This window comes from Bubalus bubalis, chromosome X (genome assembly GCF_019923935.1).
Source record: "Bubalus bubalis isolate 160015118507 breed Murrah chromosome X, NDDB_SH_1, whole genome shotgun sequence".
Classification (NCBI taxonomy): Eukaryota; Metazoa; Chordata; class Mammalia; order Artiodactyla; family Bovidae; genus Bubalus; species Bubalus bubalis.
This window is the reverse complement of record NC_059181.1, coordinates 5,599,384-5,624,419: the sequence shown is the minus strand read 5'-3', so window position 1 is coordinate 5,624,419 and position 25,036 is coordinate 5,599,384. Positions and strand designations below refer to the sequence as shown.

The 25,036-nt window shown below is 46.7% G+C and overlaps 1 protein-coding gene across 1 annotated transcript in view; it reads left to right on the top strand.

Moving 5' to 3' along the window:
• The window catches only part of ANOS1 (anosmin 1), a 202,194-nt gene that overhangs the window by 151,800 nt on the left and 25,358 nt on the right, over positions 1-25,036 (top strand). Inside the window, exons 6-8 of the mRNA XM_025277307.3 lie at positions 5,383-5,512; positions 14,624-14,829; positions 18,149-18,293. Coding sequence (XP_025133092.3) covers positions 5,383-5,512; positions 14,624-14,829; positions 18,149-18,293 — 481 coding nt within the window. The remainder of the gene's footprint in view (positions 1-5,382; positions 5,513-14,623; positions 14,830-18,148; positions 18,294-25,036) is intronic.

The window sequence follows — 25,036 nt, the reverse complement described above, 5'->3', positions numbered from 1 at the left end:
AAGCTCCCTGTGTTACGCGGCAGGTTCCTGCTCGATTTCTATTTCACAAGCTCCCTGTGTTACGCGGCAGGTTCTCACTAGCTTTCTATTTCCCAAGCTCCCTGTGTTACGCGGCAGGTTCCTGCTAGCTTTCTATTTCCCAAGCTCCCTGTGTTACGCGGCAGGTTCCTGCTAGCTTTCTATTTCCCAAGCTCCCTGTGTTACGCGGCAGGTTCTCGCTAGCTTTCTATTTCCCAAGCTCCCTGTGTTACGCGGCAGGTTCCTGCTAGCTTTCTATTTCCCAAGCTCCCTGTGTTACGCGGCAGGTTCCTGCTCGATTTCTATTTCACAAGCTCCCTGTGTTACGCGGCAGGTTCTCGCTAGCTTTCTATTTCACAAGCTCCCTGTGTTACGCGGCAGGTTCTCGCTAGCTTTCTATTTCCCAAGCTCCCTGTGTTACGCGGCAGGTTCCTGCTAGCTTTCTATTTCACACATAAAGTAGTGCATACGGTCAGTGGTGTTAGTGTGCATAATCAGAGCTACTTGCTGAATATGTCCCACTCCCTCCTTCCCCTTCTGTGTCCACACGTCCATTCTCTACGTCTCTGTCTCTTTCTTCGCTGCAAATAGGTTCATCAGTACCCTTTTTTGAGGTTCTGTATATATGCACTAATATTCTACATTTATTTTTTTCTCTTTCTGCCTTATTTGACTCTGTATAACAGGCTCTTGGTGCATCCGCCTCATTACAACTGACTCAGATTCATTCCTTTTTTATGGCTGAGTAATATTCCATTGCATATATGTACCACATCTAAAAGAAACATCTTCAATTAGGGGAAAAAAAGAACTAGTCAGAAATATTTCATAATTTTATCCCATATCTACCTTGTTAAACCCTTTTGCTTTAACAAAACATGAAGATGTTCAGAATACAGCCTAAAATTATGTTTGGTTTATGTGGCATTCTCCCCTAAATAGTGCTACGGTATCACTTGTAGAATTTACAAATTACCAATTTGAAGATTTATGAAAGGAACTGATGATAAGACTTTCTCATATTCTCTTTCTTGGAGAGAGGAAAGACCTTCCTCTATCATTTTTGTTATTATTGCTGTTTTCACTGGTTAATTCCACACGAAATGCTTCCTTTCTGTGTCTGCTGAGAATGCTTTAGTTCCTTAAACTAAGGACTTTAGTTCCTTAAACTGAAGGCTGAAACTAGACAAAGAAGTCAATGAAAATGTTGTCTCAAATTCTGCCAGATAAGGTAGAAAGCCATGCTTGTCACCGTCTTCCTTTTTTTAAAAATTACTTATTTTTTATTTATTTAATTAGAAGCTAATTACTTTACACTATTGTGATTTTTGCCAGACACTGACATGAATCAGCCACGTGTGCATGTGTTCCAGCCAGTGTGCATGAGTTCCCCATGCTGAACGCCCCTCCCACCTCCTTCCAAACCCCATCCCTCTGGGTCATCCCAGAGCACCAGCTTTGAGTGCCCTGCTTCATGCATCAAACTTGCACTGGTCATCTGTTTCACATATGGTAGTATACATGTTTCAATGCTGTTCTCTCAAATCATCCCAGCCTCGCCTCCTGGGCATACACACTGAGGAAACCAGAATGGAAAGAGACACGTGTACCCCAGTGTTCACCGCAGCACTGTTCGCATAGCTAGGACATGGAAGCAACCCAGATGTCCATCAACAGACGAATGGATAACGAAGTTCTGGTACACACACACAATGGAATATTACTCAGCGATAAAAAAAAGAACACATTTGAGTCAGTTCTAATAAGGTGGATGAAACTGGAGCCTATTATACAGAGTGAAGTAAGTGAGAAAGAGAAACACCAATACGGTATATTAACGCATATATATGGAATTTAGAAAGACAGTCATGACGACCCTGTTTGTTTATTTTAATCATGGAAGTGCTCAGCTTCTTTTGAAGTTCACGTGGCAGTCCTTTCAGAAAGTTATCACAAGCTGAGGTTTAGAAGGATTTCATTTCTGTTCTGTTGCCCAGCTTCATGCACTGAGTGTCTTGTTGAGCTCAGCTGGCACTAGGCCCAGATGACGCACAGAACTCAGACATTTATCCCCTGGAGTTGATCGCTTACGGTCAACGATGTTGGATTCGTGATCTCCGAAGAAGGAGATTTAGCTTCGGGACCAGGGACCAGGCTTCATCCCTCAAGAGCTTCTGTGTAGTGGAGTTTTATTAAAGTAAGAAAAGAGACAGAGAAAGCTTCTGACACAGACATCAGAAAGGGGATGGAGAGTGCCCCCCTCCCTAGTGTTAGCAAGCGAGCTATATAGTTTTTAGCTATTACAATAAATCAAAAGAATGTCTCAAGGTTGCAAAAATTATACCAGACCCACTCCCACAATTTACATTTTAAGATAACAGGATTCAACGAAGTGAAGTTGCTCAGTTGTGTCCGACTCTTTGCAACCCCATGGACTGTAGCCTACCAGGATTCTCCATGGGATTTTCCAGGCAAGAGTACTGGAATGGGTTGCCATTTCCTTCCTCAGGGGATCTTCCCAACCCAGGGATCGAACCCAGGTCTCCTGCATTGTAGGCAGACGCTTTACTGTCTGAGCCAGCAGGGAAGTCCTTAGAAATTGACAATAGAAAGATCCTACCACACCCACTCCCATAATATACTTTCTAAAATATCAGGATTAGTCAGAAGGTTTTCAGGAAGGAGAAACTGTCTTCAAGCAGGATACATTGTTGTTATATAATCCTTCAGTTCAGTTCAGTTCAGTTGCTCAGTCGTGTCCAACTCTTTGCCACCCCGTGGACTGTATGTAGCACGCCAGGCCTCCCTGTCCATCTCCAACTCCCGGAGTTTACTCAAACTCATGTCCATCAAGTCGGTGATGCCATCCAACCATTTCATCCTCTGTCATCCCCTTCTCCTTCTGCCTTCAATCTTTCCCAGCAACAGGGTCTTTTCCAAGGAGTCAGTTCTTTGCATCAGGTGGCCAAAGTATTAGAGTTTCAGCTTCCGCATCAGTCGTTCCAATGAATATTCAGGACTGATCTCCTTTAAAATGGACTAGTTGGATCTCCTTGCAGTCCAAGGGACTCTCAAGAGTCTTCTCCAACACCACAGTTCAAAATCATCAATTCTTTGGCTCAGATTTCTTTGTAGTCCAACTCTCACATCCATACATGACTACTGGAAAAAATGTACATTCTCAGATATCAGAATTTGGACAAAATATGGTCCAAGATATCAGGATTAGTCAGAAGGTTTCAGGAAGGAAAAACTGTCCTCAAGAAGGATACATTGTTGTTATATAATCCTTAGTACAGAGTTTAAACTGAGTTGTTTGTTGTATAATCATCAGTTCCAGGCTTAAAGGAAAAAAAAAATCAACAAATGTTTTATGTGACTGCTGCTAAGTCACTTCAGTTGTGTCCAACTCTGTGCGACCCCATAGACGGCAGCCCACCAGGCTCCGCTGTCCCTGGGATTCTCCAGGCAAGAACACTGGAGTGGGTTGCCATTTTCTTCTCCAATGCACGAAAGTGAAAAGTGAAAGTGAAGTCGCTCAATAAGTGTCCGACTCTTCGTGACCCCATTGACTACAGCCTACCAGGCTCCTCCATCCATGGGATTTTCCAGGCAAGAGTACTGGAGTGGGTTGCTATTGCCTTCTCCTTTATGTGACTAAGACTAAAGAATGTAAAGAAAAAAGATGTTTCCCTTTCATCCTCCTTGAGAATTCCAGGTACCTATCTCCTCCTCAAGAACCCTAGATCCCTCTCTCTTTTCAGGGACCCCCGGACTTCTTATCTACCTGCCTAGGAAGTGACTCTCTCAGAGTCATGGCCAGGTTCTCATGTCTGCCCTAGGACATTGTTGGAAGTGGGCATATTGCCCTGAGCTTGACAAAGAGAGCCAGTGACAATGTGGTCAGGTTGTCTGAGATCTCAGGACATAACCAGAGGGACAGCAAGCCCTGTTGATGTGTCCCTGTGTCCAGTTTTCTTCTTTGCAACGTTTTATTGGACTAAGATATATTAATACAGCCACTCCTGATGGCTCAGCTGTAAAGAACCCACCTGCCAATTGAGCAGACCCGGGTTTGATCCCCGGTTTGGGACGATCCCCTGGAGAAGGACATGACAACCCACTCCACTGTTCTTGCCTGGAGAATCCCATGGACAGAGGAGCCTGGTGGGCTACAGTCTGTGGAGTCAGACATGAGTCAAACATGACTTGGTGATTAAACCACCTCCACATAGAGATCCACCAGTCCATCCTAAAGGAGATCAGTCCTGGGTGTTCATTGGAAGGACTGATGCTGAAGCTGAAACTCCAGTACTTTGGCCACCTCATGCGAAAAGCTGACTCGTTGGAAAAGACCCTGATGCTGGGAGGGAGTGGGGGCAGGAGGAGAAAGGGATGACAGAGGCTGAGATGGCTGGATGGCATCACTGACTCGATGGACATGAGTTTGAGTAAACTCCAGGGGTTGGTGATAGACAGGGAGGCCTGGTGTGCTGTGATTCATGGGGTCGCAAAGAGTCGGACACGACTGAGCGACTGAACTGAACTGAACATAGTAACACACCTCAGCCTTCAGGAACATGAATCTGTTCGCATCTTACATGATTTACTCAAACTGAAAAAGAAAGAAAGAAAAAGCCTTGAGTTGCAATATACTTGGGGAATTTAAGTGTGTGGGTTCGCATAGCTACTTCCAGAATTATATTTGGTGTCCAAGTAGGAGGCATTTTCCTTCTGTCATCTATAGATGATTTCATGTTCTCTGTAATGTAATGATCGCTTCATATATTTATTCATTCATGAAGTGAAGCGAAAGTCGCTCAGTCCTGTCCAACTCTCTGCAACCCCACGGACTGTAGCCCGCAAGGCTCCTCTGTCCATGGGATTCTCCAGGCAAGAACACTGGAGTGGGTTGCCATGCCCTTCTCCAGGGCATCTTCCCGACCCGGGGATCAAACCTGGGTCTCCCGCATTTTTAAGATTCTTGACCATCTGACCCACAGGGGAAGCCCATTATTCGTTCTTGTGTATACTCCATTAATGAAAACCCTCCAAAGCTGTATGTAGTCATCAGAGGTAAAAACCAGCCTGTGCATCCAATCATGAGATTTTGACTTCCACAGAGCCATCCGAGTCTTTGGGAATAAATACCCGTGAGCGGCATGGAGCCACTGGAACCTCCCCTGGGAATTCCCTGGTCCTGACAGCCCTCCCTGGAACCCAGCAGGGTTGCCCGTCCTCACCCAGGAGGGCAGGGGGAGGGCGGGACTGTGTCGAGTCCGCCGATGAGTCAAGCGTGTGTTTCCAAAGCATACGCAGCGGGCACAGCAGGGTAACAGGCTTCTGTGTGCCTCTCCCCCTCAGACCACGGACGAGCGGGTGCAGCTGACGGACGTCCGGCCCAGCAGGTGGTACCAGTTCCGGGTGGCCGCCGTGAACGTGCACGGGACCCGAGGCTTCACCGCCCCCAGCAAGCACTTCCGCTCCTCCAAAGGTCAGTGGTGCTTGCCGCCCGCCCGCCGCCCCACCCACCTCGCGATGGAAGGTCGGGGGGCGGGGGACACATCCGTGGTGTCTCCAGGCTGGTATGGGTGTGTTTGGCCAGGACGTGGCTTTGCTGTGCTGAGCGAATGGGACCAGATGCCTCTGAAGGAGCCGCATGAATTCACGGCTGGGAGGATCCCTGGGATTTGACCTCTGCGAGGCTCCGGAAACTGTCATCACGATGATGTTTTCTCAGCTTGGAACGGGCCGTTCTCTAGAAGCAGCTTCCACTGCCTGGGTCTCTCCATCTCTTATGCATCAAGCACCATTCACTTAAAATTTTTTTGCAGAGAAGGCTTTTGTGTTTGCCACATCAGACGATGCAGGGCTCTTGAAAACAGTGGCTCTGTTGAGTGTCAGTTCACCTCCTGTTTCACAGCAGGCGGAGTTTAAATCCGTCCTGAGTCACTCTATCGTGGCTATCACTTTCTTCCCTTCTCATTTCACTGGTGTTCTAAAACCTCTGTGGGTGTGATGGATACTCAGTTTTCCACTTGTGGTTGGTTTAGGCTGTGATTGTGCAAGGGCATGATTGGGCCGGATATTGAGAATAGCTCTGTGTTTATTTCTCCAGTTGTCTTGCGCGTTCTGAATTAATGAGACGTCAGCCTGGCTAATCAGCAAGCTCCGTTTTCATGGAAGATGAGTGAGGTTACTCACTGACTAATCAGCAGGTATCGTCCTCCACAGGAGGTCACTCAACCTCGGTTTAGGCAGGCATTGTGATGTTAATGAATAATGTGAGGCGTGTAACATCCATCCTGTCTTTCAAGATGGGAAGGTTTGCACTGGCTGCTATAAATTGCAATTCCTTTCCATTTTGGATGTCCAGGTGGCTCAGTGGTAAAGGACCCGCCGGCCAATGCAGAAGATGCAGGTTCGATCCCTGGGATGGGAAGATCCCCTGGAGGAGGAAATGGCAACCCAACGCAGTATTCTTGCCTGGAGAATCCCATGGATAGCGGAGCCTGGTGGGCTACAGTCCACAGGGTCGCAAAAGTGCCAGACGGGACTGAGCTCACACACGCTCTTAAAAGTGTCAGCTAGTCTGTCTGTATCTTGCTAGAATAATATTGCCACACCTTTTCCAAGATAATCACAGGTCTCAAGTGGAAAATTTGCAGCCAAAATAACTTACATATTTGGATGCCGTTCCAGTGTTTATTGCAGACTCTTTTTCTTTTTAATTGCCTGCATTAGGTCTTAGTTGTGACAGGCAGACCCTTCAGTCTTCACTGTAGCGTGTGGGGTCCAGTTCCCTGACCAGAGATTGGACCCATGTCCCCTGCACTGGGCGTGCAGAGTCTTAGCCACTGGACCGCTGGGGAAGTCCCCTGTGTTGTTGATTATTTTTTTTTAACTCTTTCTTTTAAAAGGCCCTTTTAAGAAAGGTATATCCCACACACCCCGCTCCCAGGTGAATACACTAAGCAAGCTGGAAAGAGAAATAGCAAACAGAGACGTGAGACCTTTCTCGAATGAGGAGTGTCTCCCTGTGGTCCGATGATTGAGAGAGGCCACGTGAATAAATAGTCAGTGGTGGGTTCAGAGGCGAGGATCCGCACGGGGCTCGGGAAGTCTCCGCCTTGACTTTCCTAGTTCACATGTGGTCCAGGCGTGTGTGGTCACACCGTGTTCCCACTGGCCCCATTGCCTGCTTGTGGTCTGGCACTCTCAGATCAACACGGCTTGTGCACACACGAGGCACAGCAGTGCCCAGGTTCTGCATTGCACAGTACAAATCCCCATTGGAGCTGGGCGGGACCTGGGCAGAGGTCCCGTGACCGTGGCTGCCAACCTCCAAAGAGGCATGTATCCCGGGGAGACAGCACGGCCACGTCGCCCCAGCCCTTCCTGCGTATCTGAGCACCGCTTGGGTCTCGGATTAGCCCTGTGTCTGTCAGTTGAAATGGTTTTTCGTGGAATGAAGGTGCACCGTTTGGGCAATCCCCGCCCTCACCATTAAATCATTCTATTTCTTGGTTTGTCAAATGTACCCAGCATTCAGCATTGCAGAGTGCACGTCTGAAGCAAAAAACACACGCCTAGAATTCGTGGTAGATACTAGTGTCTTCACTGAAGACACAGGCCCGCTAAGCGGCTGAAGCTGATTCATCCAGGATGCAGCTAAGGGTTGTGGTTGTTGCTCAGTCGCTAAGTCGTGTCCAGCTATTTGCGACTCCATGGACTGCACCATGCTAGGCCTCCCTGTCCATCACCATCTCCTACTGTTTGCTTAAACTCACGTCCATTCCATCAGTGATGCCATCCAACCATCTCATCCTCTCTTGTCCCCTTCTCCTCCCGCCTTCGATCTTTCCCATCATCAGGCTCTTTTCTAATGCGTCGGCTCCTCACATCAAGGGGCCAAAGTATTAAAGCTTCAGCTTCAGCATCAGTCCTTCCAATGAATAATCAGGGTTGATTTCCTTTAGGATGGACTGGTTTGATCTCCTTGCTGTCCAAGGGACTCTCAAGAGTCCTCTCTAGCACCACAATTTGAAAGCATCAATTCTTTAGGTTCCACATGTAAGTGATATTATATGAAGCTTGCCTTCTGAAGTATGGCCATCTAAAGGTCTCTGTCTTTGTTGCAATTTGCACACTGGTTTTCTGTGCAAATGTGGAGGTGGGTTTCTGTACGTAACCATTAGCATTGTCGGGACACCTTAAGGTGCCTGCCTCATGGGAGGTGATGGCTTTTCTCCCCAGGCAGAACAGAGCAAGGGCTCCTTTCTCATGGGGTTTCATGTCGGTGCGATAATAGACCTGCATTTCTCCAGGGGTGACAAGTGATTTCATTTGGCATTTTCTGCATCGTAGGCACTAGACTGTTCCATCATTGTGCCTGTTACTTTTTGCTCGTGGAATTAATCATGAAAGGTTCAGAGAGGAAACCAGAAATCTTTCTTCTGAAATCCAAGTGTTCCATCTTCCTTTTCCAAAAACACTACATAGAGTTGTTAATAAAGGAACTGTTTTCAAGGCTGAATTTGGATAGTCCTGCTAAATACTGAATATATCTTGCCCTGGAAATCATGCAGATTGTAAAAGGAGCTAACATGGCCTTCCTGTTCCATTCATCTCTGAGGGTGTGTTTGCTTCCTGCCCAGTGAGATGGGTTTCTGTAGACGACTGGGAAGGTTGTAAAGAGGGAGTGGGTGAGGCAGAAAGAGAAGTGGGATAGGGGGAAATGCTCTCATTTAAGCCTCAAGAAAAGGCTCATCTTGTGATGTGACTCTGGCCCTCTCATGCTACACTCCCCAACTAGTGAATGAAACCCTGATCCTCAGTTTCCTCATCTGTAAAATGGGAACACGGTGCCAACATTTCAAAAACAAAATACAGCCATAAGCTCATTAGAAATAAGCACCACTTATGAGACCCTGGGTTTGATCCCTGGGTTGGGAAGATACCTTGGAGAAGGAAATGGCAGCCTACTCCAGTATTCTTGCCTAGAGAATCCCATGGACAGAGGAGCCTGGAGGGCTACAGTCCACGGGGTTGCAAAGAATTGGACATGACTGAGCGACTAACACTTTTATGTCCAGTTCCAGAGACTAAATGGTGTCATGGCTTTAGAAAGGCTGACTTGGGGTTGGCACTCTGTGGCTCATGGTCCATTTTTGACCTGCTACTTGTTTCTGCAAATAGCATTTCATTAGCACAGAGCCACGCTCATTTGTTGCCATATTGTCAATTTTTGTTGTTGTTTTTGTTCAGTCATTCAGTTGTATCCAACTGTTTGTGACCCCATGGACTGCAGCACACCAGGCTTCTCTGTCCTTCACTATTTCTTGGACTTTGCTCAAACTCATGTCCGTTGAGTCATGATGCCATCCAGCCATCTCATTCTCCGTCACTGCCTTCTCCTCCTGCCTTCAATCTTTCCCAGCATTGGGGTCTTTTTTAATGAGTCTATGGCTGCTCTTTTAAAAAAGCACTTTTTAGTTTGTATTGGGGTAGAGCTTATTAACAATATTGTGATAGTTTCAGCTAGATAGTGAAGAGACTCAGCCATACATGTACATGTATCCATTCTCCCCCAAACTCCCCTCCCATCCAGGCTGCCACATGACACTGAGCAGAGTTCCCTGTGCTGTCCAGCAGGTCCTTGTTGGTTCTCCATGTTAAATAAAGCAGTGTGTCCATGTCCATCCCAAACTCCATGACTATCCCTTCCCCCATCCTTGCCCCTGGTAACCATGAGGTTATTACAGAGTACTGAGCAGAGTCCCCTGTGCTGGACAGCAGGTCCTTGTTGGTTCTCCATGTTAAATACAGCAGTGTGTCCATATCCATCCCAAACTCCCTAACTACCCCTTCCCCAACCATTCCTCCGGGAACCATAACGTTATTACAGAGTAATAAATGCAGACGAGCAGAAGTGTGAGAATCTCAGCCCCTCTGTCTCCCCTCCCTGTCTTTCTCACTTCTGACTGCCACCGGTTACCTGAGTGACCTCGGGCAGGCCACTTCACCTATTCAACCCTATGGGTCAAAAGATTGAAAGATCCTTACCAGTTTAGAAAACAAACAAACAAACAAAAAGACCAAACAAGTAGCTTATAGAATCCTTTGAGGCTTTATCATAATGTGGTGTCAGCTATATGCATATAATTGTTTTCCACAAACTTCCAACTGTACTTCAAAGTTTTCAAATAATCGAAACATTATGTAAATTGAAAGAAAAGGTCTTGTACCTCTCAACAAAGTGAGTATACTTCATTTCACAATGTAGGGAACCACGTCACAAGGCCATGAATGGCTGCAGTGTGGGAATTTGTTGGGACTGATTGAAATCCTTCAGCTTAGACAGGTTGGACAGACTCATCTGATGTCTTCCATGACTAAACAGATAAACAAAAAGCTGGTTTACAGAGACTAATTGGGGCTGATAAACACATCGTCTCTGCTATTCCCTCTCGGCTCTGTAATTTTAAAGTGATTATTTGGGGGCGGGGGGAAGGAAGAGATTGGAGTGTCTTATCTTCGTTTTGGGAATATGCCATCTTGGTATTCTGAACACTGAAATGGGCCTTATGTTTAAGAAAATGTGAAAGTGAAAGAATTAGCCACTCAGTCGTGTCCAGCTCTTTGCGACCCCATGGACTGTAGCCCACCAGGCTCCTCTGTCCATGGGATTCTCCAGGCAAGAATACTGGAGTGGGTTAATTCCCTTCTCCAGGGGGATATTCCTTACCCAGGGATCAGACCCAGGTCTCCCGCATTGCAGGCAGATTCTTTACTCTTTGAGCCACCAAGGAAGAAAATTTGAGCCAAATACTACTAGTTTATTTAAAGGCATTATTTCCTAGTGCTGTTTCATCAGTTAGGTTGTCTCCTATTTGACAAACTAGGTGATGTTATCCTGGACTATTGCAATCACATGTAAGGCATGAGATATTTTTCCAGGGTGGTGAGTAATGATAAAATGAATGAAGTAGATTAAGGAAATGACGAAACACCACCAGTTGACTTTCCTAAACTGGGAATTTTCTTTAGAAATGTAGATGATTTTGCTCTCTTCCTGTGAACTTCGGATTTCTGGAAGCATAACCGTGTATTTTCAGCACATGGACATCCAGGTGCATCGTTGAAAATGTGAATGCCTGTGATTATCCTTACACGTTTTAATTTTTTTTTTTGCTTCGAATCAGTGATGAGCTTGAAGACTAGCTTCCTCTGAGTAGGATCTGCAGTGACTTGCCGTAGGTTCAGGAGTGAATCACGCCACAGATTTGGTTCTAAGGGCCTCAGAGAACACGAAGGCAGGAGGAAACAGTGGCAATATTCTGCCAGTAAGAGGAGAAGAACACATATAACGGACTTGGATAGTGAGACATCTGGTCAACCCGCAGTAGGTGAACAGTCAGGTCAGGACTCCCTGGGGGGAGGTGTTGAGGCTCAGCGACCATTGGAAGAGCCTCGGTAGCTCTTGGTTTCATCTCCAAGAAGTAACCTGGGAACCAGCGTGGCCAGAACAGCAGGAGGAGCAGGGACAGGAGAGCAGACTCAGGACATTATGCATGGAAGGAAGGCACAGGGCTTTGGGGAGACTGCCAGCTCTTTTTTGGTGGGGGGTGGGCAGTGAGAGCTTCTGAACTCATGTCATGAAGAATCACCAGCTGGGACTTCCATGGTGGTCCAGTAGCTAAGACTCTGTGTTCCCAACACAGGGGACCCAGGTTCAATCCCCGCTCGGGGAACTGGGTACCACCTGCCACAACCAAGAGTTCCCATGTGCCAGCTAAAGATACCACATGCTGGAATGAAGACCCGGCATGGCCAAAGAAATACAAATAAATTTAAAAGCAAAATAAAATGAAACATAAACAAAAATAACAGCATACTGGAGTGGGTAGCCATTCCCTTCTCCAGGGGATCTTCCTGACCCAGGGATCGAACTGAGGTCTCCCGCATTGCAGGTGGATTCTTTAGTGTCTGAGTCACCAGGGAAGCCCAAGAATACTGGAGTAGGTAAGCCTATCCCTTCTCCAGTGGATCTTCCCAACCCAGGAATTGAACCGAGGTCTCCTGCATTGCAGGTGGATTCTTTACCAGCTGAGCTACCAGGGAAGCCAAATAAAAAAAACAAAACAAAACAAAACAAAAAAACAAACAAACAAAAAAAAACGATTCACCAGCTGCCATACTGAGAAAGACTCAGACAGGCCTTCTCAATTATCAGGGAGAGAGGAAGTTGAAATGGGCCCAGGGTGTTATTCTGGTAGAGACAGTGGGATTCCAGATAGACTCTGTAGTATTGATATGCCCACAGGAGCTGTTCAATGAGAGCTCAGGAAGGATACAGCCTCGAAGTTTGGGGAAGGAGCCGTGGGAAGGAGGGTTGTGCATTTCCTGAGATGGGGTGTCTGTGGTGGGGAGTAGGGGCTGGAGGGGCCAATACTGTGGTGTTGGCAAAGTAGGCTCCCAACTGGCTCAGTGGTAAAGAATCTGTCTGCCCAGGCAGGAGACACAAGTTCGCTTGGGTCAGGAAGATTCCCCTGGACAAAGAAATGACAACCCACTCCAGTATTCTTGCCTGGAGAATCCCATGGACAGAGGAGCCTGGCGGGCTACAGTCCTTGGGGTTGCAGAGAGTCAGACATGGCTGAGCGACTAAACAGCAACAGTTATTTTATATAAAACATATTTCACATGAATATATTTCTGGGCCCTCCTAAGACTCACTGAAACAGCATTATCTCAGCATAAGTCTTGGGCACTCCTGGAGGGTTCCTAATGTTGATTGTTTGAGAACCACTTGGTCACAAAAAAAATCAATGTGCTTTGGATTAGTGATTAGCCTAGAAAAGCAATTACAGAACTTAAAAAAATAATAATAATAATAACCCACAAACCTCCAGAACTTAGCTATCGCACAGGAAAGCAACAGATTTAAGAAAACAATAATTCATGTTTCCATCATTCCAAAAATGCAAAGCATCCTGAGAATAAAAACACGGGTATTTTCACCCAGTCTTCTTCATGTATATCGAGTTTGCGTCTTTGCTCCTCTGATGCAGATGGTGTTAGAACGATTGGGCAGGCGTCTTGATGCAAAACCATCTGTAAGTCCTTTGTGGTGAGCGGCATCTATAGTTGCTCAATTTCTGGGGCTTCCCAGGTGGCGCTAGTGGGTGAAGAACCCACCTCTAAATGCAGGAGACACATGAGCGACTCGGGTTTGATCCCTGGGTCGGGAAGATCCCCTGGAGAAGGAAAAGGCTACCCACTCCAGTATCCTTGCCTGGAGAATCCCATGAACAGAGGAGCCTGGAGGGCTACAGTCTGTAGGGTGACAAAGAGTGGGACATGACTGAAGCAACTGAGCGTGTGCACACACGTGGCAAAAAATGAGGGAAAGACCCCCAAGTTCAAACATGCTTAGTCATTCTCGTATACACATCTCAAATGGAGATCTGTCGGGGTTGGGGGTAGCGGGGGGAGTCGTTCCAGGACCTGGTCTCTCTCGACAGCTGAGAAGGTCTGGGTTTATGCAACAAACGAGAAACGGTGACATGACAAACATGTTAGCCGTCTGTCATTCCATTTGTAATGTGGATTAAAAAAAAAAAATGGTTTGTTTTTGCTGATGTCTCCACGTGACTCTAAACTTTGGACTCAAGGATGTTCAGCTCCAGGTCCACTCAGATGAACACTTATGTGTATGAGCTGGCTCCGGATTTCTGTTTTCTCTTTTCAGAATTTTCACAGGTGTTTCACCATTGCTGACGTGTTTAATGTCACCCAACCTAAATGGAATTTGACTGTGTTTTACAGAATTTTGTCAGTTTCAGGACAGTGAAAATTGGGCAGGGTTGCAGTGGTATGAAACTGTCTAGATTACAGACATGGTCCAAACGCACATGTCTTACCATTCTATGGACTTCCCTGGTGGCTCCGTTGGTAAAGAATCTGCCTACAATGCAGGAGACCCAGGTTCAGTCCCTGTGTTTGGAAGATCCCCTGGAGACGGGAAAGGCTACCCACTGTGGCCTGGAGAATATGGGGTTGCAAAGAGTCAGACACAACTGAGCGATTTTCACTTTGACTACTTTTCTGTAGACTGTATTTCAATTTGAGGCTAAAAAAGTGTTTCTGAATGCTGGGAAAGATTGAAGGCAGGAGGAGAAGGGGACGAAAGAGAATGAGATGCTTGGATGGCATCATCCACTCGATGGACATGAGTTTGGGTAAACTCCGGGGGTTGGTAATGGACAGGGAGGCCTGGTGTGCTGAGGTCCATGGGGTTGCAGAGAGTTGGACATGACTGAGCGACTGAACTGAACTGAAGTGCTTGTTTTCAAGTATCCTACATATAAAGGGCAGTGTTCCTGCGTTGACCCTGCAGTCCTCACATGTGCAGAAATGGCACTTCCATGGTTGTTGTTCAGTCACTCAGTCGAGTCCGACTCTCTGCGACCCCACAGACAGCAGCACGCCAGGCTCCCCTGTCCTTCACAGTCTCCCGGAGTTTGCTCAAACTCCTGTCCATGGAGTCGATGGTGCGTTTGTGGTCATCCTCAAAACTGAACTCTGTCTCCTGCGATTTCAGATCCATCTGCACCCCCGGCCCCGGCCAACCTCCGGCTGGTGAACTCCACCGTCCACAGTGACGGAAGCGTGGCTGTGACCATCGCGTGGGATGTCCCTGAGGAACCAGACATCCCGGTGCACCACTACAAAGTCTTCTGGAGCTGGACAGTCAGCGGCAAGTCCCTCGTGCCGACCAAGAAGAAGAGGAGGAAGACCACGGATGGGGTAAGTGCCCATTCCGGGGAGGGGGCCTGGTGTCTCATGGGGGCGTTGAACTCAAGGTGACCCATTTAAGAGCAGCCTCCAGTGAGCCCAGAAGAGGGGTGGATGAGGAATGAATTCCCATCACTTCCCTCTGGCCAAGGAGAGTCTGCGATCAGAGGACCACACCGGCCAATCAGCCTCGGACATTTCAGGCTGAGAACGCTTGAATGTCATCTGTTGACTTACTCATATCCAAAGGGCCAGCACAAACTCTAGAAATCAAAGGGACTGGAATGATGTCCATCTTACCTGTCTCAGTTCAGTTCAGTCACTCAGTCGTGTCCTACTCTTTGCGACCCCATGAATTGCAGCACGCCAGGCCTCCCTGTCCATCACCAACTCCCGGGGTTCACCCAAACTCATGCACATCAAGTCAGTGATGCCATCCAGCCATCTCATCCTCTGTCGTCCCCTTCTCCTCCTGCCCCCAATCCCTCCCAGCATCAGGGTCTTTTCCAATGAGTCAATTCTTCGCATCAGGTGGCCAAAGTATTGGAGTTTCAGCCTCAGCATCAGTCCTTCCAAAGAACACCCAGGACTGGTCTCCTTTAGGATGGACTGGTTGAATCTCCTTGCAGTCCAAGGGACTCACAAGAGTCTTCTCCAACACCACAGTTCAAAAGCATCAATTCTTTGGTGCTCAGCTTCCTTCACAGTCCAACTCTCACATCCATACATGACCACTGGAAAAACCATAGCCTTGACTAGACGGACCTTTGTTGGCAAAGTAATATGTCTGCTTTTTAGTATGCTAAGTCTGGCCACTGAAAATGGTACAATTCAAAATGTCCTTGACATTAAGGTTTGCTTTTTTTTTTTTTTTTTAAGCGATCCTTCTGAATTGAGGAGTTAAAGTTTGTACTTTTTCTGTTGTATACCGCAAGGTGCTCCCATCTGTAATGGCATCCCTAGAACTGCACACAGTTTCAAGATGTACGTTTGACAATATATGTTTCTCATGGATTAAAAGGACGTGGGATGGCTTATTGTCCACATACCAAGAAATAAAATCTTCACCGAAACATTTCTTGCAATGAGATCTCCATAACACTGAACATTCTGCTTGGTGTGACATATGCTTAATGTATAAAAAAAAATGTCTTTTTATTACACACTTTTTTATCATGTTATAAAACATAAATGAACAACTTCCTCTCTAATTTATACGATTGAATTGCACAAACTAATGTTGAAAAGAGCTTTTAAAAGACAGCAACAATTTTTTTTAAATGAACATTCCAGTATTTGTGCCATCGAGGTTTGTAAAACACGTCTCTACCAGTCCACATCACTGATATCCAGCTGCAATGCTGTTTTATTTGTAAGAAGCTTTCTGACAGTTCCAGATTTTATTTCGTACAACTCTGCAACAAGTGATAATTGATAATGTGTGCTCATCTCATAGAAAGTGCCGAAGGAGATAAAGGTGGGAAATCACAGAAATGGAAATCAGAATGTGACATGATGAAATATATGCATGTATAGTGTACGTATAATGTATATATAGTACATGTGGTATCAGGTGGCCCCAATGGCACCCCACTCCAGTACTCTTGCCTGGAAAATCCCAGGGATGGGTGAGCCTGGTGGGCTGCCGTCTCTAGGGTCGCACAGAGTCAGACATGACTGAAGCAACTTAGCAGCAGCAGACTAAAAGGAAATTGTGTGTGTGTGTGTGTGTGTGTGTGTGTGTGTACCCTGCACCATTTGCAGAGTGTGTGTGTTTCCTCACCATTGCAGGGCATGCCTGTGTATTCTCTACCATTTGCAGGGTGTGTGCGTGTGTGTGTGTGTGTGTGTGTTTTATGCCAGTTGTAGGATTGTGTACGTGTTTGAATCATGTGCCGCTGGCAGGATGTGTTTGTGTGTGTGTATGCTGTGCCCTTTGCAGAATGGGAGTGTGTGCTTGTCTGTGTATCCTGTGCAGTTTGCAGGGTATGTGTGTGAATGTGTATTTTGTGCCAGGTCTAGGATTGTGTGTGTGTTTGAATCGTGTGCCATTTGAAGGATGTGTGTGTGTGTGTCTGTGTGTGTGTCCTGTGTGATTTGCAGGGTGTGGGTGTGTGTGTGTGTGTTTTGTTCCAGTTCTAGGGTTGTGTGTGTGTTTGAAGCCTGTGCCATGTGTATCCTGTGCTGTTTGCAGGATGTGTGTGTATATGTACCCTGTGTCATTTGCACGGTGTGTGTGTGTGTCCTGTTCCATTGTGTGTGTGTGCGTGCGCGTGTGTGTCCTGTTCCATTTGCTGTATGTGTTCCTCCACAGGGAATTGAACCCTGGCCCCAACACTGAAAGCACCAAATCCTGGCCAGTGTACTACCACGCAACCGCCCATGTACTATCTTTTGACACATGTTTGAATTCTAAGACCACAAGCTTACTTCTGTCAATTCCCAGTTCTCGTAAGGGACCTTATTATCATACCCGCAAGCCATAAAAACATACTTTTAAAAGCATTCTGTCAAGTCGATTTTTCTTAACAACTTTCGGAGGAAATTTTCTCATAGAAGACGGAGGATCCACATTGGGGAAATCCAGTGAATGTTGGTTCGCTGGGTCCCTCCAGGTGTGTGCTGCTCTGACCCTCTGCTAGTCTGTTATAAAGGGCTCTCGTTGTCTCTGTAAGCTGCCGTCCAGGAAGGAGTGAGGGGCACAGACAAAGAGATGCACATATATCCTGCCAATGGCACACGATTCACACACACACACAGCGCTAGAACTGGCACAAAATACTCACACACATACCCTGAATATTGCACAGGATACAGACACAAACACACACACACCCATCCTGCAAAAGGCACAGAATACACACACAAACACACACACACATTCTGCAAAAGGCACAGGATACACGCACACAAACACACATCCCACAAAAGGCACAGGATACACACACCCACACACATCCTGCAAAAGGCACAAAATACACACACACACACACACACACACATCCCCTGCCAATGGCACAGAATTCAAACACACATACAATCCTAGAACTGTGAGTTCTAGGAGTGAGTTATTCATCCACATATGACTGCAGAGCATCCAATAATGGGATTAGTGACACAGTTTCAAAAACAGAGAAAAAGATGCTTTTGCGTGACGTTTATTTGGATCCACAGCATGACTGGCTTTGCTAAAGATGTAGAAGGTTCCATGATCTTAGTCCAGGCAGAGGTCAGGTGGGAGCTGGCGGGCTCCCTGAGGACCGGGGACCCCTGGAGGGAGGCTGAGGGTCCGGGCGGCTTCTGACGCAGTCTCGTCTCCCCTCCGCCTCAGTCCCAGAACTCGGTGACCCTGGAGCCGCTGCAGCTGGGCTGTGACTACACCGTGGAGCTGCAAGCCATCACCTACTGGGGCCAGACGCGCCTCAAGAGCGCCAAGGTGTCCCTGCGGTTCACGTCTGCGCACGCCGCCCACAACAGTGAGTGTGCACGGCTCCTTTCCCTCGCTTCCCGTCTTCACCGGGCAGGTCTTCCTACCAGCGTGCGTGTGACTGTGTCCTGTGAACCAGCGCGTGCGCAAGTGCTACCTTGGCGTCTTCCTCACGGTCTTCATCTATTCCGCGTGCAGTGTTTCGGCATCATAATGGAAACTTAAGAGGAAAAGATGTCCCATACTAGCAGATGCTAATATTGACATGATTCAGGGTCCTTATTCTAATGGAAACTTCAGAAGAAAAGGTTTCTCATTCTAGCAGATGCTGATATTGACATGATTCAGGGTCATTATTCTAATGGAAACTTCAGCGGAAAAGGTATCTCATTCTAGCAGATGCTGATATTGACATGATTCGGGGTCCTTATTCTAATAGAAACTTCAAAAGAAATGGTGTCTCATTCTAGCAGATGCCAATATTGACATGATTCAGGGTCCTTATTCTAATGGAAACTTCGGAAGAAAAGGTGTCTTATTCTAGCAGATGCTGATATTGACATGATTCGGGGTCCTTATTCTAATGGAAACTTCAGCGGAAAAGGTATCTCACTTTAGCAGATGCTGATATTGACATGATTCGGGGTCCTTCTTGTAATAGAAAGTTCAGAAGAAAAGGTGTCCCATTCTAGCAGATGCTGATACTGACATGATTCAGGGTCCTTATTCTAATGGAAACTTCAGAAGAAAAGGTTTCTCATTCTAGCAGATGCTGATATTGACATGATTCGGGGTCCTTATTCTAATAGAAACTTCAAAAGAAATGGTGTCTCATTCTAGCAGATGCCAATATTGACATGATTCAGGGTCCTTATTCTAATGGAAACTTCGGAAGAAAAGGTGTCTTATTCTAGCAGATGCTGATATTGACATGATTCAGGGTCCTTATTCTAATGGAAACTTCAGCGGAAAAGGTATCTCACTTTAGCAGATGCTGATATTGACATGATTCGGGGTCCTTCTTGTAATAGAAACTTCAGAAGAAAAGGTGTCCCATTCTAGCAGATGCTGATACTGACATGATTCAGGGTCCTTATTCTAATGGAAACTTCAGTGGAAAAGGTGTCCCATTCTAGCAGATGCTGATACTGACATGATTCAGGGTCCTTATTCTAATAGAAACTTCAAAAGAAATGGTGTCTCATTCTAGCAGATGCCAATATTGACACGATTCAGGATCCTTATGCAAATGTGTCCTTATTTTTATAGTTTTTTTTTTTTTTTTAATGTGTCTGTGCTGGGTCTTCATAGCTGTGTGAGGGCTTTTCTCTAGCAGCGGCAAGCAGGGACTATTGTCCAGTTATGGCACCCAGGCTTCTCACTGAGCTGGCTCCTCGTTGCACACCACAGGTTCTAGGACACACGGGCTCACTAGCTGAGGTGCACGGGCTTAGCTGCTCCATGACGCGTGGGATCTTGCCGGACTGGGGAGCGAACCTGTGTCTCCTGCTTTGGCAGGCGGATTCTTTACCACTGAGCCACCAGGGAAGCCCTGCCTTGGAGTTTTCTGTACGACTTTTATCTGTTTCACAGATCCTTGTGGTGTCACAATGGAAACTTAAGAAGGTGTCCCATTCCAGCAAACGCTTGTGTTCACACGATCGGGTCCTCACACACGCGTACGGGTCTTCGAGAAGGATCCTTGTAGCTAAACTCTCAGAAACTGTCAATTCCCTCTTCAAATGCAACACGCATTTGAGGCTTTCAACCCCTTCTTTTTGTGGGTTTCACACAGTGGTCACAATTCCTGCAGAAGGCTACCCAGTACCATACTGGGAGCAGTGACCACGTCACCCCACGCCCACATCCTACACGCCAGTGTTACCAAGCTCGTCTGTGACCATGAACTTAGCACAGTGAGAGGAAGGGCGTATGAGACCCTCGTCTCTGAGCCAGATATTGGGTGCTGTGGTGTTTCTGGCTTTTGCCGACAGCTGGGGAGTGGCAGGTAGGGCCGTGGCGAGGCTCCTGGGGCCGGGCTGATGGAGGGACAGCCCGGGAGAGGCCACAGTCACCTCCGCAAGTGTTGCTGCCCCAGGCTCACGACGTCTGCCTTTCATTATGGCTCTAGGCCTGGGTCCGACCAGGATGGTGTGACAAGCGTCTAGAGTTTAGGGAAAAGTAGGTTGAAGCTGAAACTCCAATACTTTGGCCACCTGATGCAAAGAGCTGACTCATTTGAAAAGACCCTGTTGCTGGGAAAGATTGAGGACAGGAGGAGAAGGGGACGACAGAGGATGAGATGGTTGGATGGCATCACCAACTCAATGGACTTGGGTTTGGGTGGACTCCCAGAGTTGGTGATGGACAGGGAGGCCTGGTGTGCTGCAGTTCATGGGGTCGCAAAGAGTTGGACACGACTGAGCGACTGAACTGAACTGAACTGAGGCTGGCTCCTCTGAGTTAGATGCAGGGATTGTCTATAACCATGTTCCTTGAGCTTGTGTGCACGCTCAGTCATGTCCAACTCTGTGAACCCGCACGGACTCCTCTGTCCGTGGGATTCTCCAGGCAAGAATACTGGAGCGGGTTGCCATTTCCTTCTCCAGGGGATCTTCCCTACCCAGGGATGGAACCTGTACCTCCTGCGTTGGCAGGCGGCTGCTTTAACCACTGACTGAGCCACTTGGGAAGGAAGCCCTAATTATCTTGTACCACCTGGAAGATAATGGGGTCCAAAGGAGCAGGTCCACTTGAAACGGAGTTTCTCAAAAGAGTTCTCGAAACAGAGCTTCCTCCCTATTTCAGAAATGGGTCCTTTGGGAGATTAGATGGTTTTGAAAAGTCCACTATTTCTGTGTGTCAGTCTGGGTACAGTACAACTTTTATGTAAACATTCTCATGGAAACATTTCTGAGCATTTACTAACTTCATTGATTTTTTAAAAGCAGTTTTTTATTGAAGTACAGTGGATGGGACACGTTGTGGCAATTTTCTGTTGCACAGCAAAGTGATTTCAGTTAGGTATATATATGTACATTTTAAAAAGTATATTCTTCTCCATGATGGTTAATCACAGGATAGTAAATATAGTTCCCTGTGATACACAGTAGGACCTTGTTGCTTATCCATTCTCTATATCAAAGCTCACATCTGCTACCCCCCACTTCCCACTCCATCCCTCCCCATCGCTGGCCCCCTGGGGAATCACCAGTCTGTTCTCAGTGTCTGTGAGGCTGTTTCTGTTTCCTAGGTAAGTTCATTAGTGTCATTTTAGATTCCACGAGTGATATCATACAGTATTCGTCTTTCTCTGTCAGACTTGATGCACTTAGTATGATCATTGCTAGGTCCATCCACGTCACTGCAGATGGCATCGGCTCATTCTTTTTTGTGGCTCAGTAATATTCCATTGTCTATATGTACCACGTCTTCTTCATCCATTCCTCTGTTGGTGGGCCTTGGGGTTGTTTCACATGTGTTGGCTGTTGTGAATAGCGCTGCAATGAACGTAGAGGTGCCTGTACCTTTTTGGATTATAATTTTTGTCTGGATACATGCCCAGAAATGGGGTAGCTGGGTCATACAATAGTCCTATTTTTAGTTTTCTTAGGAACTTTCATGTTGTTTTCCATAGTGGCTGTACTCACCATTCATTAATTTCTTTAAATGCAATCGTTCATCCATTCATCCAGTATTCTTGGGCTTCCCTGGTGGCTCAGTTGGTAAAGAATCCACCTGCAATGCAGGAGACCTGGGTTCAATCCCTGGATTGGGAAGATCCCCCTGGAGAAGGGAAAGGCTACCGACTCCAGTGTTCTGGCCTGGAGAATTCCATGGACTCTATAGCCCATGGGGTCGCAAACAGTCAGACATGACTGAGCGACTTGCACACTTTAATTCATTCATCAAACTGTGTCTAACTATGGGAACAGTTACTATATCATACTATCATACACCTCACTAAAGTATAAACAAGTATGTCATATACAAAGGAAAAAGTATATATATATGTATATATATGTGAGTATATATACAATATAGACAATTGTATGTGTACATTATATAGTCTCTATGTATCTATTTCTATGCATTCTATATAATACAGTGTTTTTATGTATTAACGTGAACTCGCACACACGTTACCGCATTAGACACACTTGATGTCAGCCTTCCGAGAGCCCAATGTTGAGTCTGTAAACACGTGGCCAGGATAACAGAGAGACTAGCCCATGGTGCAGAGAGCTGCCAGGGAATCGTGGAGGCAGACAGACTGACGTGGCAGTAGGCACTGAGCCTGCCAGCCTCTCCTGGGCCTTGCAGAGCACAGGGCAGCACACCACACGTGTGCAGCGCTGGAACAAAGCACTGTGCGTGCAGAGAACCAGCATGGGGTGGGGGGGAGGTGGGCGGAGAACGAAGCAGGGGGAGCTTCTCCCCTTGGAGATCGCAGCCAGTCCCATAGGTGTCCTGCTGTCCATGTGCCAAGGCCACCCTGGGCCCCCCCCCCCCCAAATCTGATGCCACTCCCCTGGAAACCAGAGTTGTATGTCTGGCTGCCCACCCAGCACCACCGCTGGGATGGCTGACAGCTTCGTGAAATGGAACGTCCTCCAAACCAAGGTCATCTCATCCTTTCACCCCTGTTTCTCTCCATGGCCCTCCTGATACCCCTTCCCCTCAGAGCACCTGTCCCTCAGCCCTTCTGTTCGAGCCTGAGGTCAGGAGAGGTCGTTTTTCATGCCTCGGTTTACCTCTCTCCAGAAATCCAGTTCATGAGGAATCAAAGTCCTCTGGTGTTCTAACCTCACCTGCGACGTGGGGACCTGTCCAGGTCTTGCCCTTGTCCAGGCCATTGCCACCTTCCTGATACAGTTAATCTCCTAATTATTATTGGTTTCCAGCCTTTCTTCAATATCTGTCTTATAGATGACTGTCAGAAGAGTCTCTAGAAAACACTAACCAGTATCACAGATTTCTTCCCCTCTCAAGACCGTCACATATTCCTGCCGTCTCTTCACTTATGCCCAGATCTCATGCTTTCCTGTTTCCCCAACTTATTCCTCCCTGATTTCTCCTCAAACCAAAATCCTTTAAATGTCTGATTCTCCTGAGATGGTAGCTTTTCTTCTACTGGTGGTGGGGATTTCTGTCTTGTGCAAAGTTAAGTTGGCCTTTTGGTGTCTTTCCAGTTTTCCCAATAAACAGCGTTCCTTCCCCCTTAAAGACTGATATGGCTGCGATCCATGAAGGGGCCGTACGAGTCCTGTAATTGAATATGCGTTTCTGCCCACAGCTGAGAATCCCATGAACAGAGGAGCATGGTAGGCTACAGTCCAGCTCAGTTCAGTTCAGTAGCTCAGTCGTGTCCAACTCTTTGCAACCCCATGAACCGCAGCATGCCAGGCCTCCCTGTCCATCACCAACTCCCGAAGTCCACCCAAACTCATGTCCATTGAGTCGGTGATGCCATCCAACCATTTCATCCTCTGTTGTCCCCTTCTCCTCCCGCCCTCAATCTTTCCCAGCATCAGGGTCTTTTCAAAAGAGTCAGTTCTTTGTATCAGATGGCTAAAGTATTTGAATTTCAGCTTCAACATCAATCCTTCCAATGAACACTCAGGACTGATTTCCTTTAGGATGGACTGGTTGTATCTCCTTGCAGTCCAAGGGACTCTCAAGAGTCTCTTCCAACACCACAGTTGAAAAGCATCAATTTTTCAGCTCTCAGCTTTCTTTATGGTCCAACTCTCACATCCATACATGACTACTGGAAAAACCACAGCTTTGCTTAGATGGACCTTTGTTGGCAAAGTAATATCTCTGCTTTTTAATATGCTGTCTAGGGTTGGTCATAACTTTCGGCTACAGTCCATGAGGTCTCAACGAGTTGGACATGACTGAGCACGCATGTACCGTTTTACCTAACCAAGAAAGATATATGATACTTAACCTACCAAAGGCCACTTTATTCTAGGATTAACTGATTCCTGTCAGAAGGATCAGAACAATTAAAAAAAAAATAAGTGATACTGCAAAGTACCAGTCATAATACATGTTACTTGGGTTTCAGGGTGGTCTCCAGCAGAGACGGTCTTAACACAGGATTAGGCAGGACACAGCTGAGTGTGTGTCAGGACACGCTTTGTAACCCAACATTGATGTATAATCCCATAAACAGTAATGTGTGCATGTGACAGGAACACAATGAGTTTTCATCATGAACTAACCAGAAGTAAAGAATCATTACAACTTTCCAGTTTAAGCCAGGGAAATTATATTTTATAGGAAGCAGTGCTGTGAATGTCAGCATATAAATTACTTTTTGAATGCTGTTTTTCCAGGGCTGCAGGCTACTAGGCGTTTTCATGATAAACGTTTCTATGAAAGCAAAGGGTGCGTGTTCACACAGTTTTATAAAAGGGCCCCTTGAAGGAAAGAAAGACATAACCCTGTCTTTAATAGAAACGTAACTTGCTCTCTTGGGAGGCAGGAGGAACATTTCCAGGGGTGACAGTTTCCAAATGCTTGATGTAGTGGCCTCATGGAGCTGGAAGAGTATTTCAGAGTTCATCTTAACTCTAACATCTGGAGAAACGGCCTGGTCACTCACTTCTCTTTCACTTTCAGGACTATTAAAGAGTATAAACCAGACCTCATACATTTTCAGAATGTGGAGAAATGGCTTTTATTGCATTTTTGTTTCCTGCTGGAAGTGGAGGACACGCTCAGAGGGAGGGACGACCCCCAGGGCTGAGGTTGGACTGCGCGTCCTCTCTGTGTGGGCGTGTC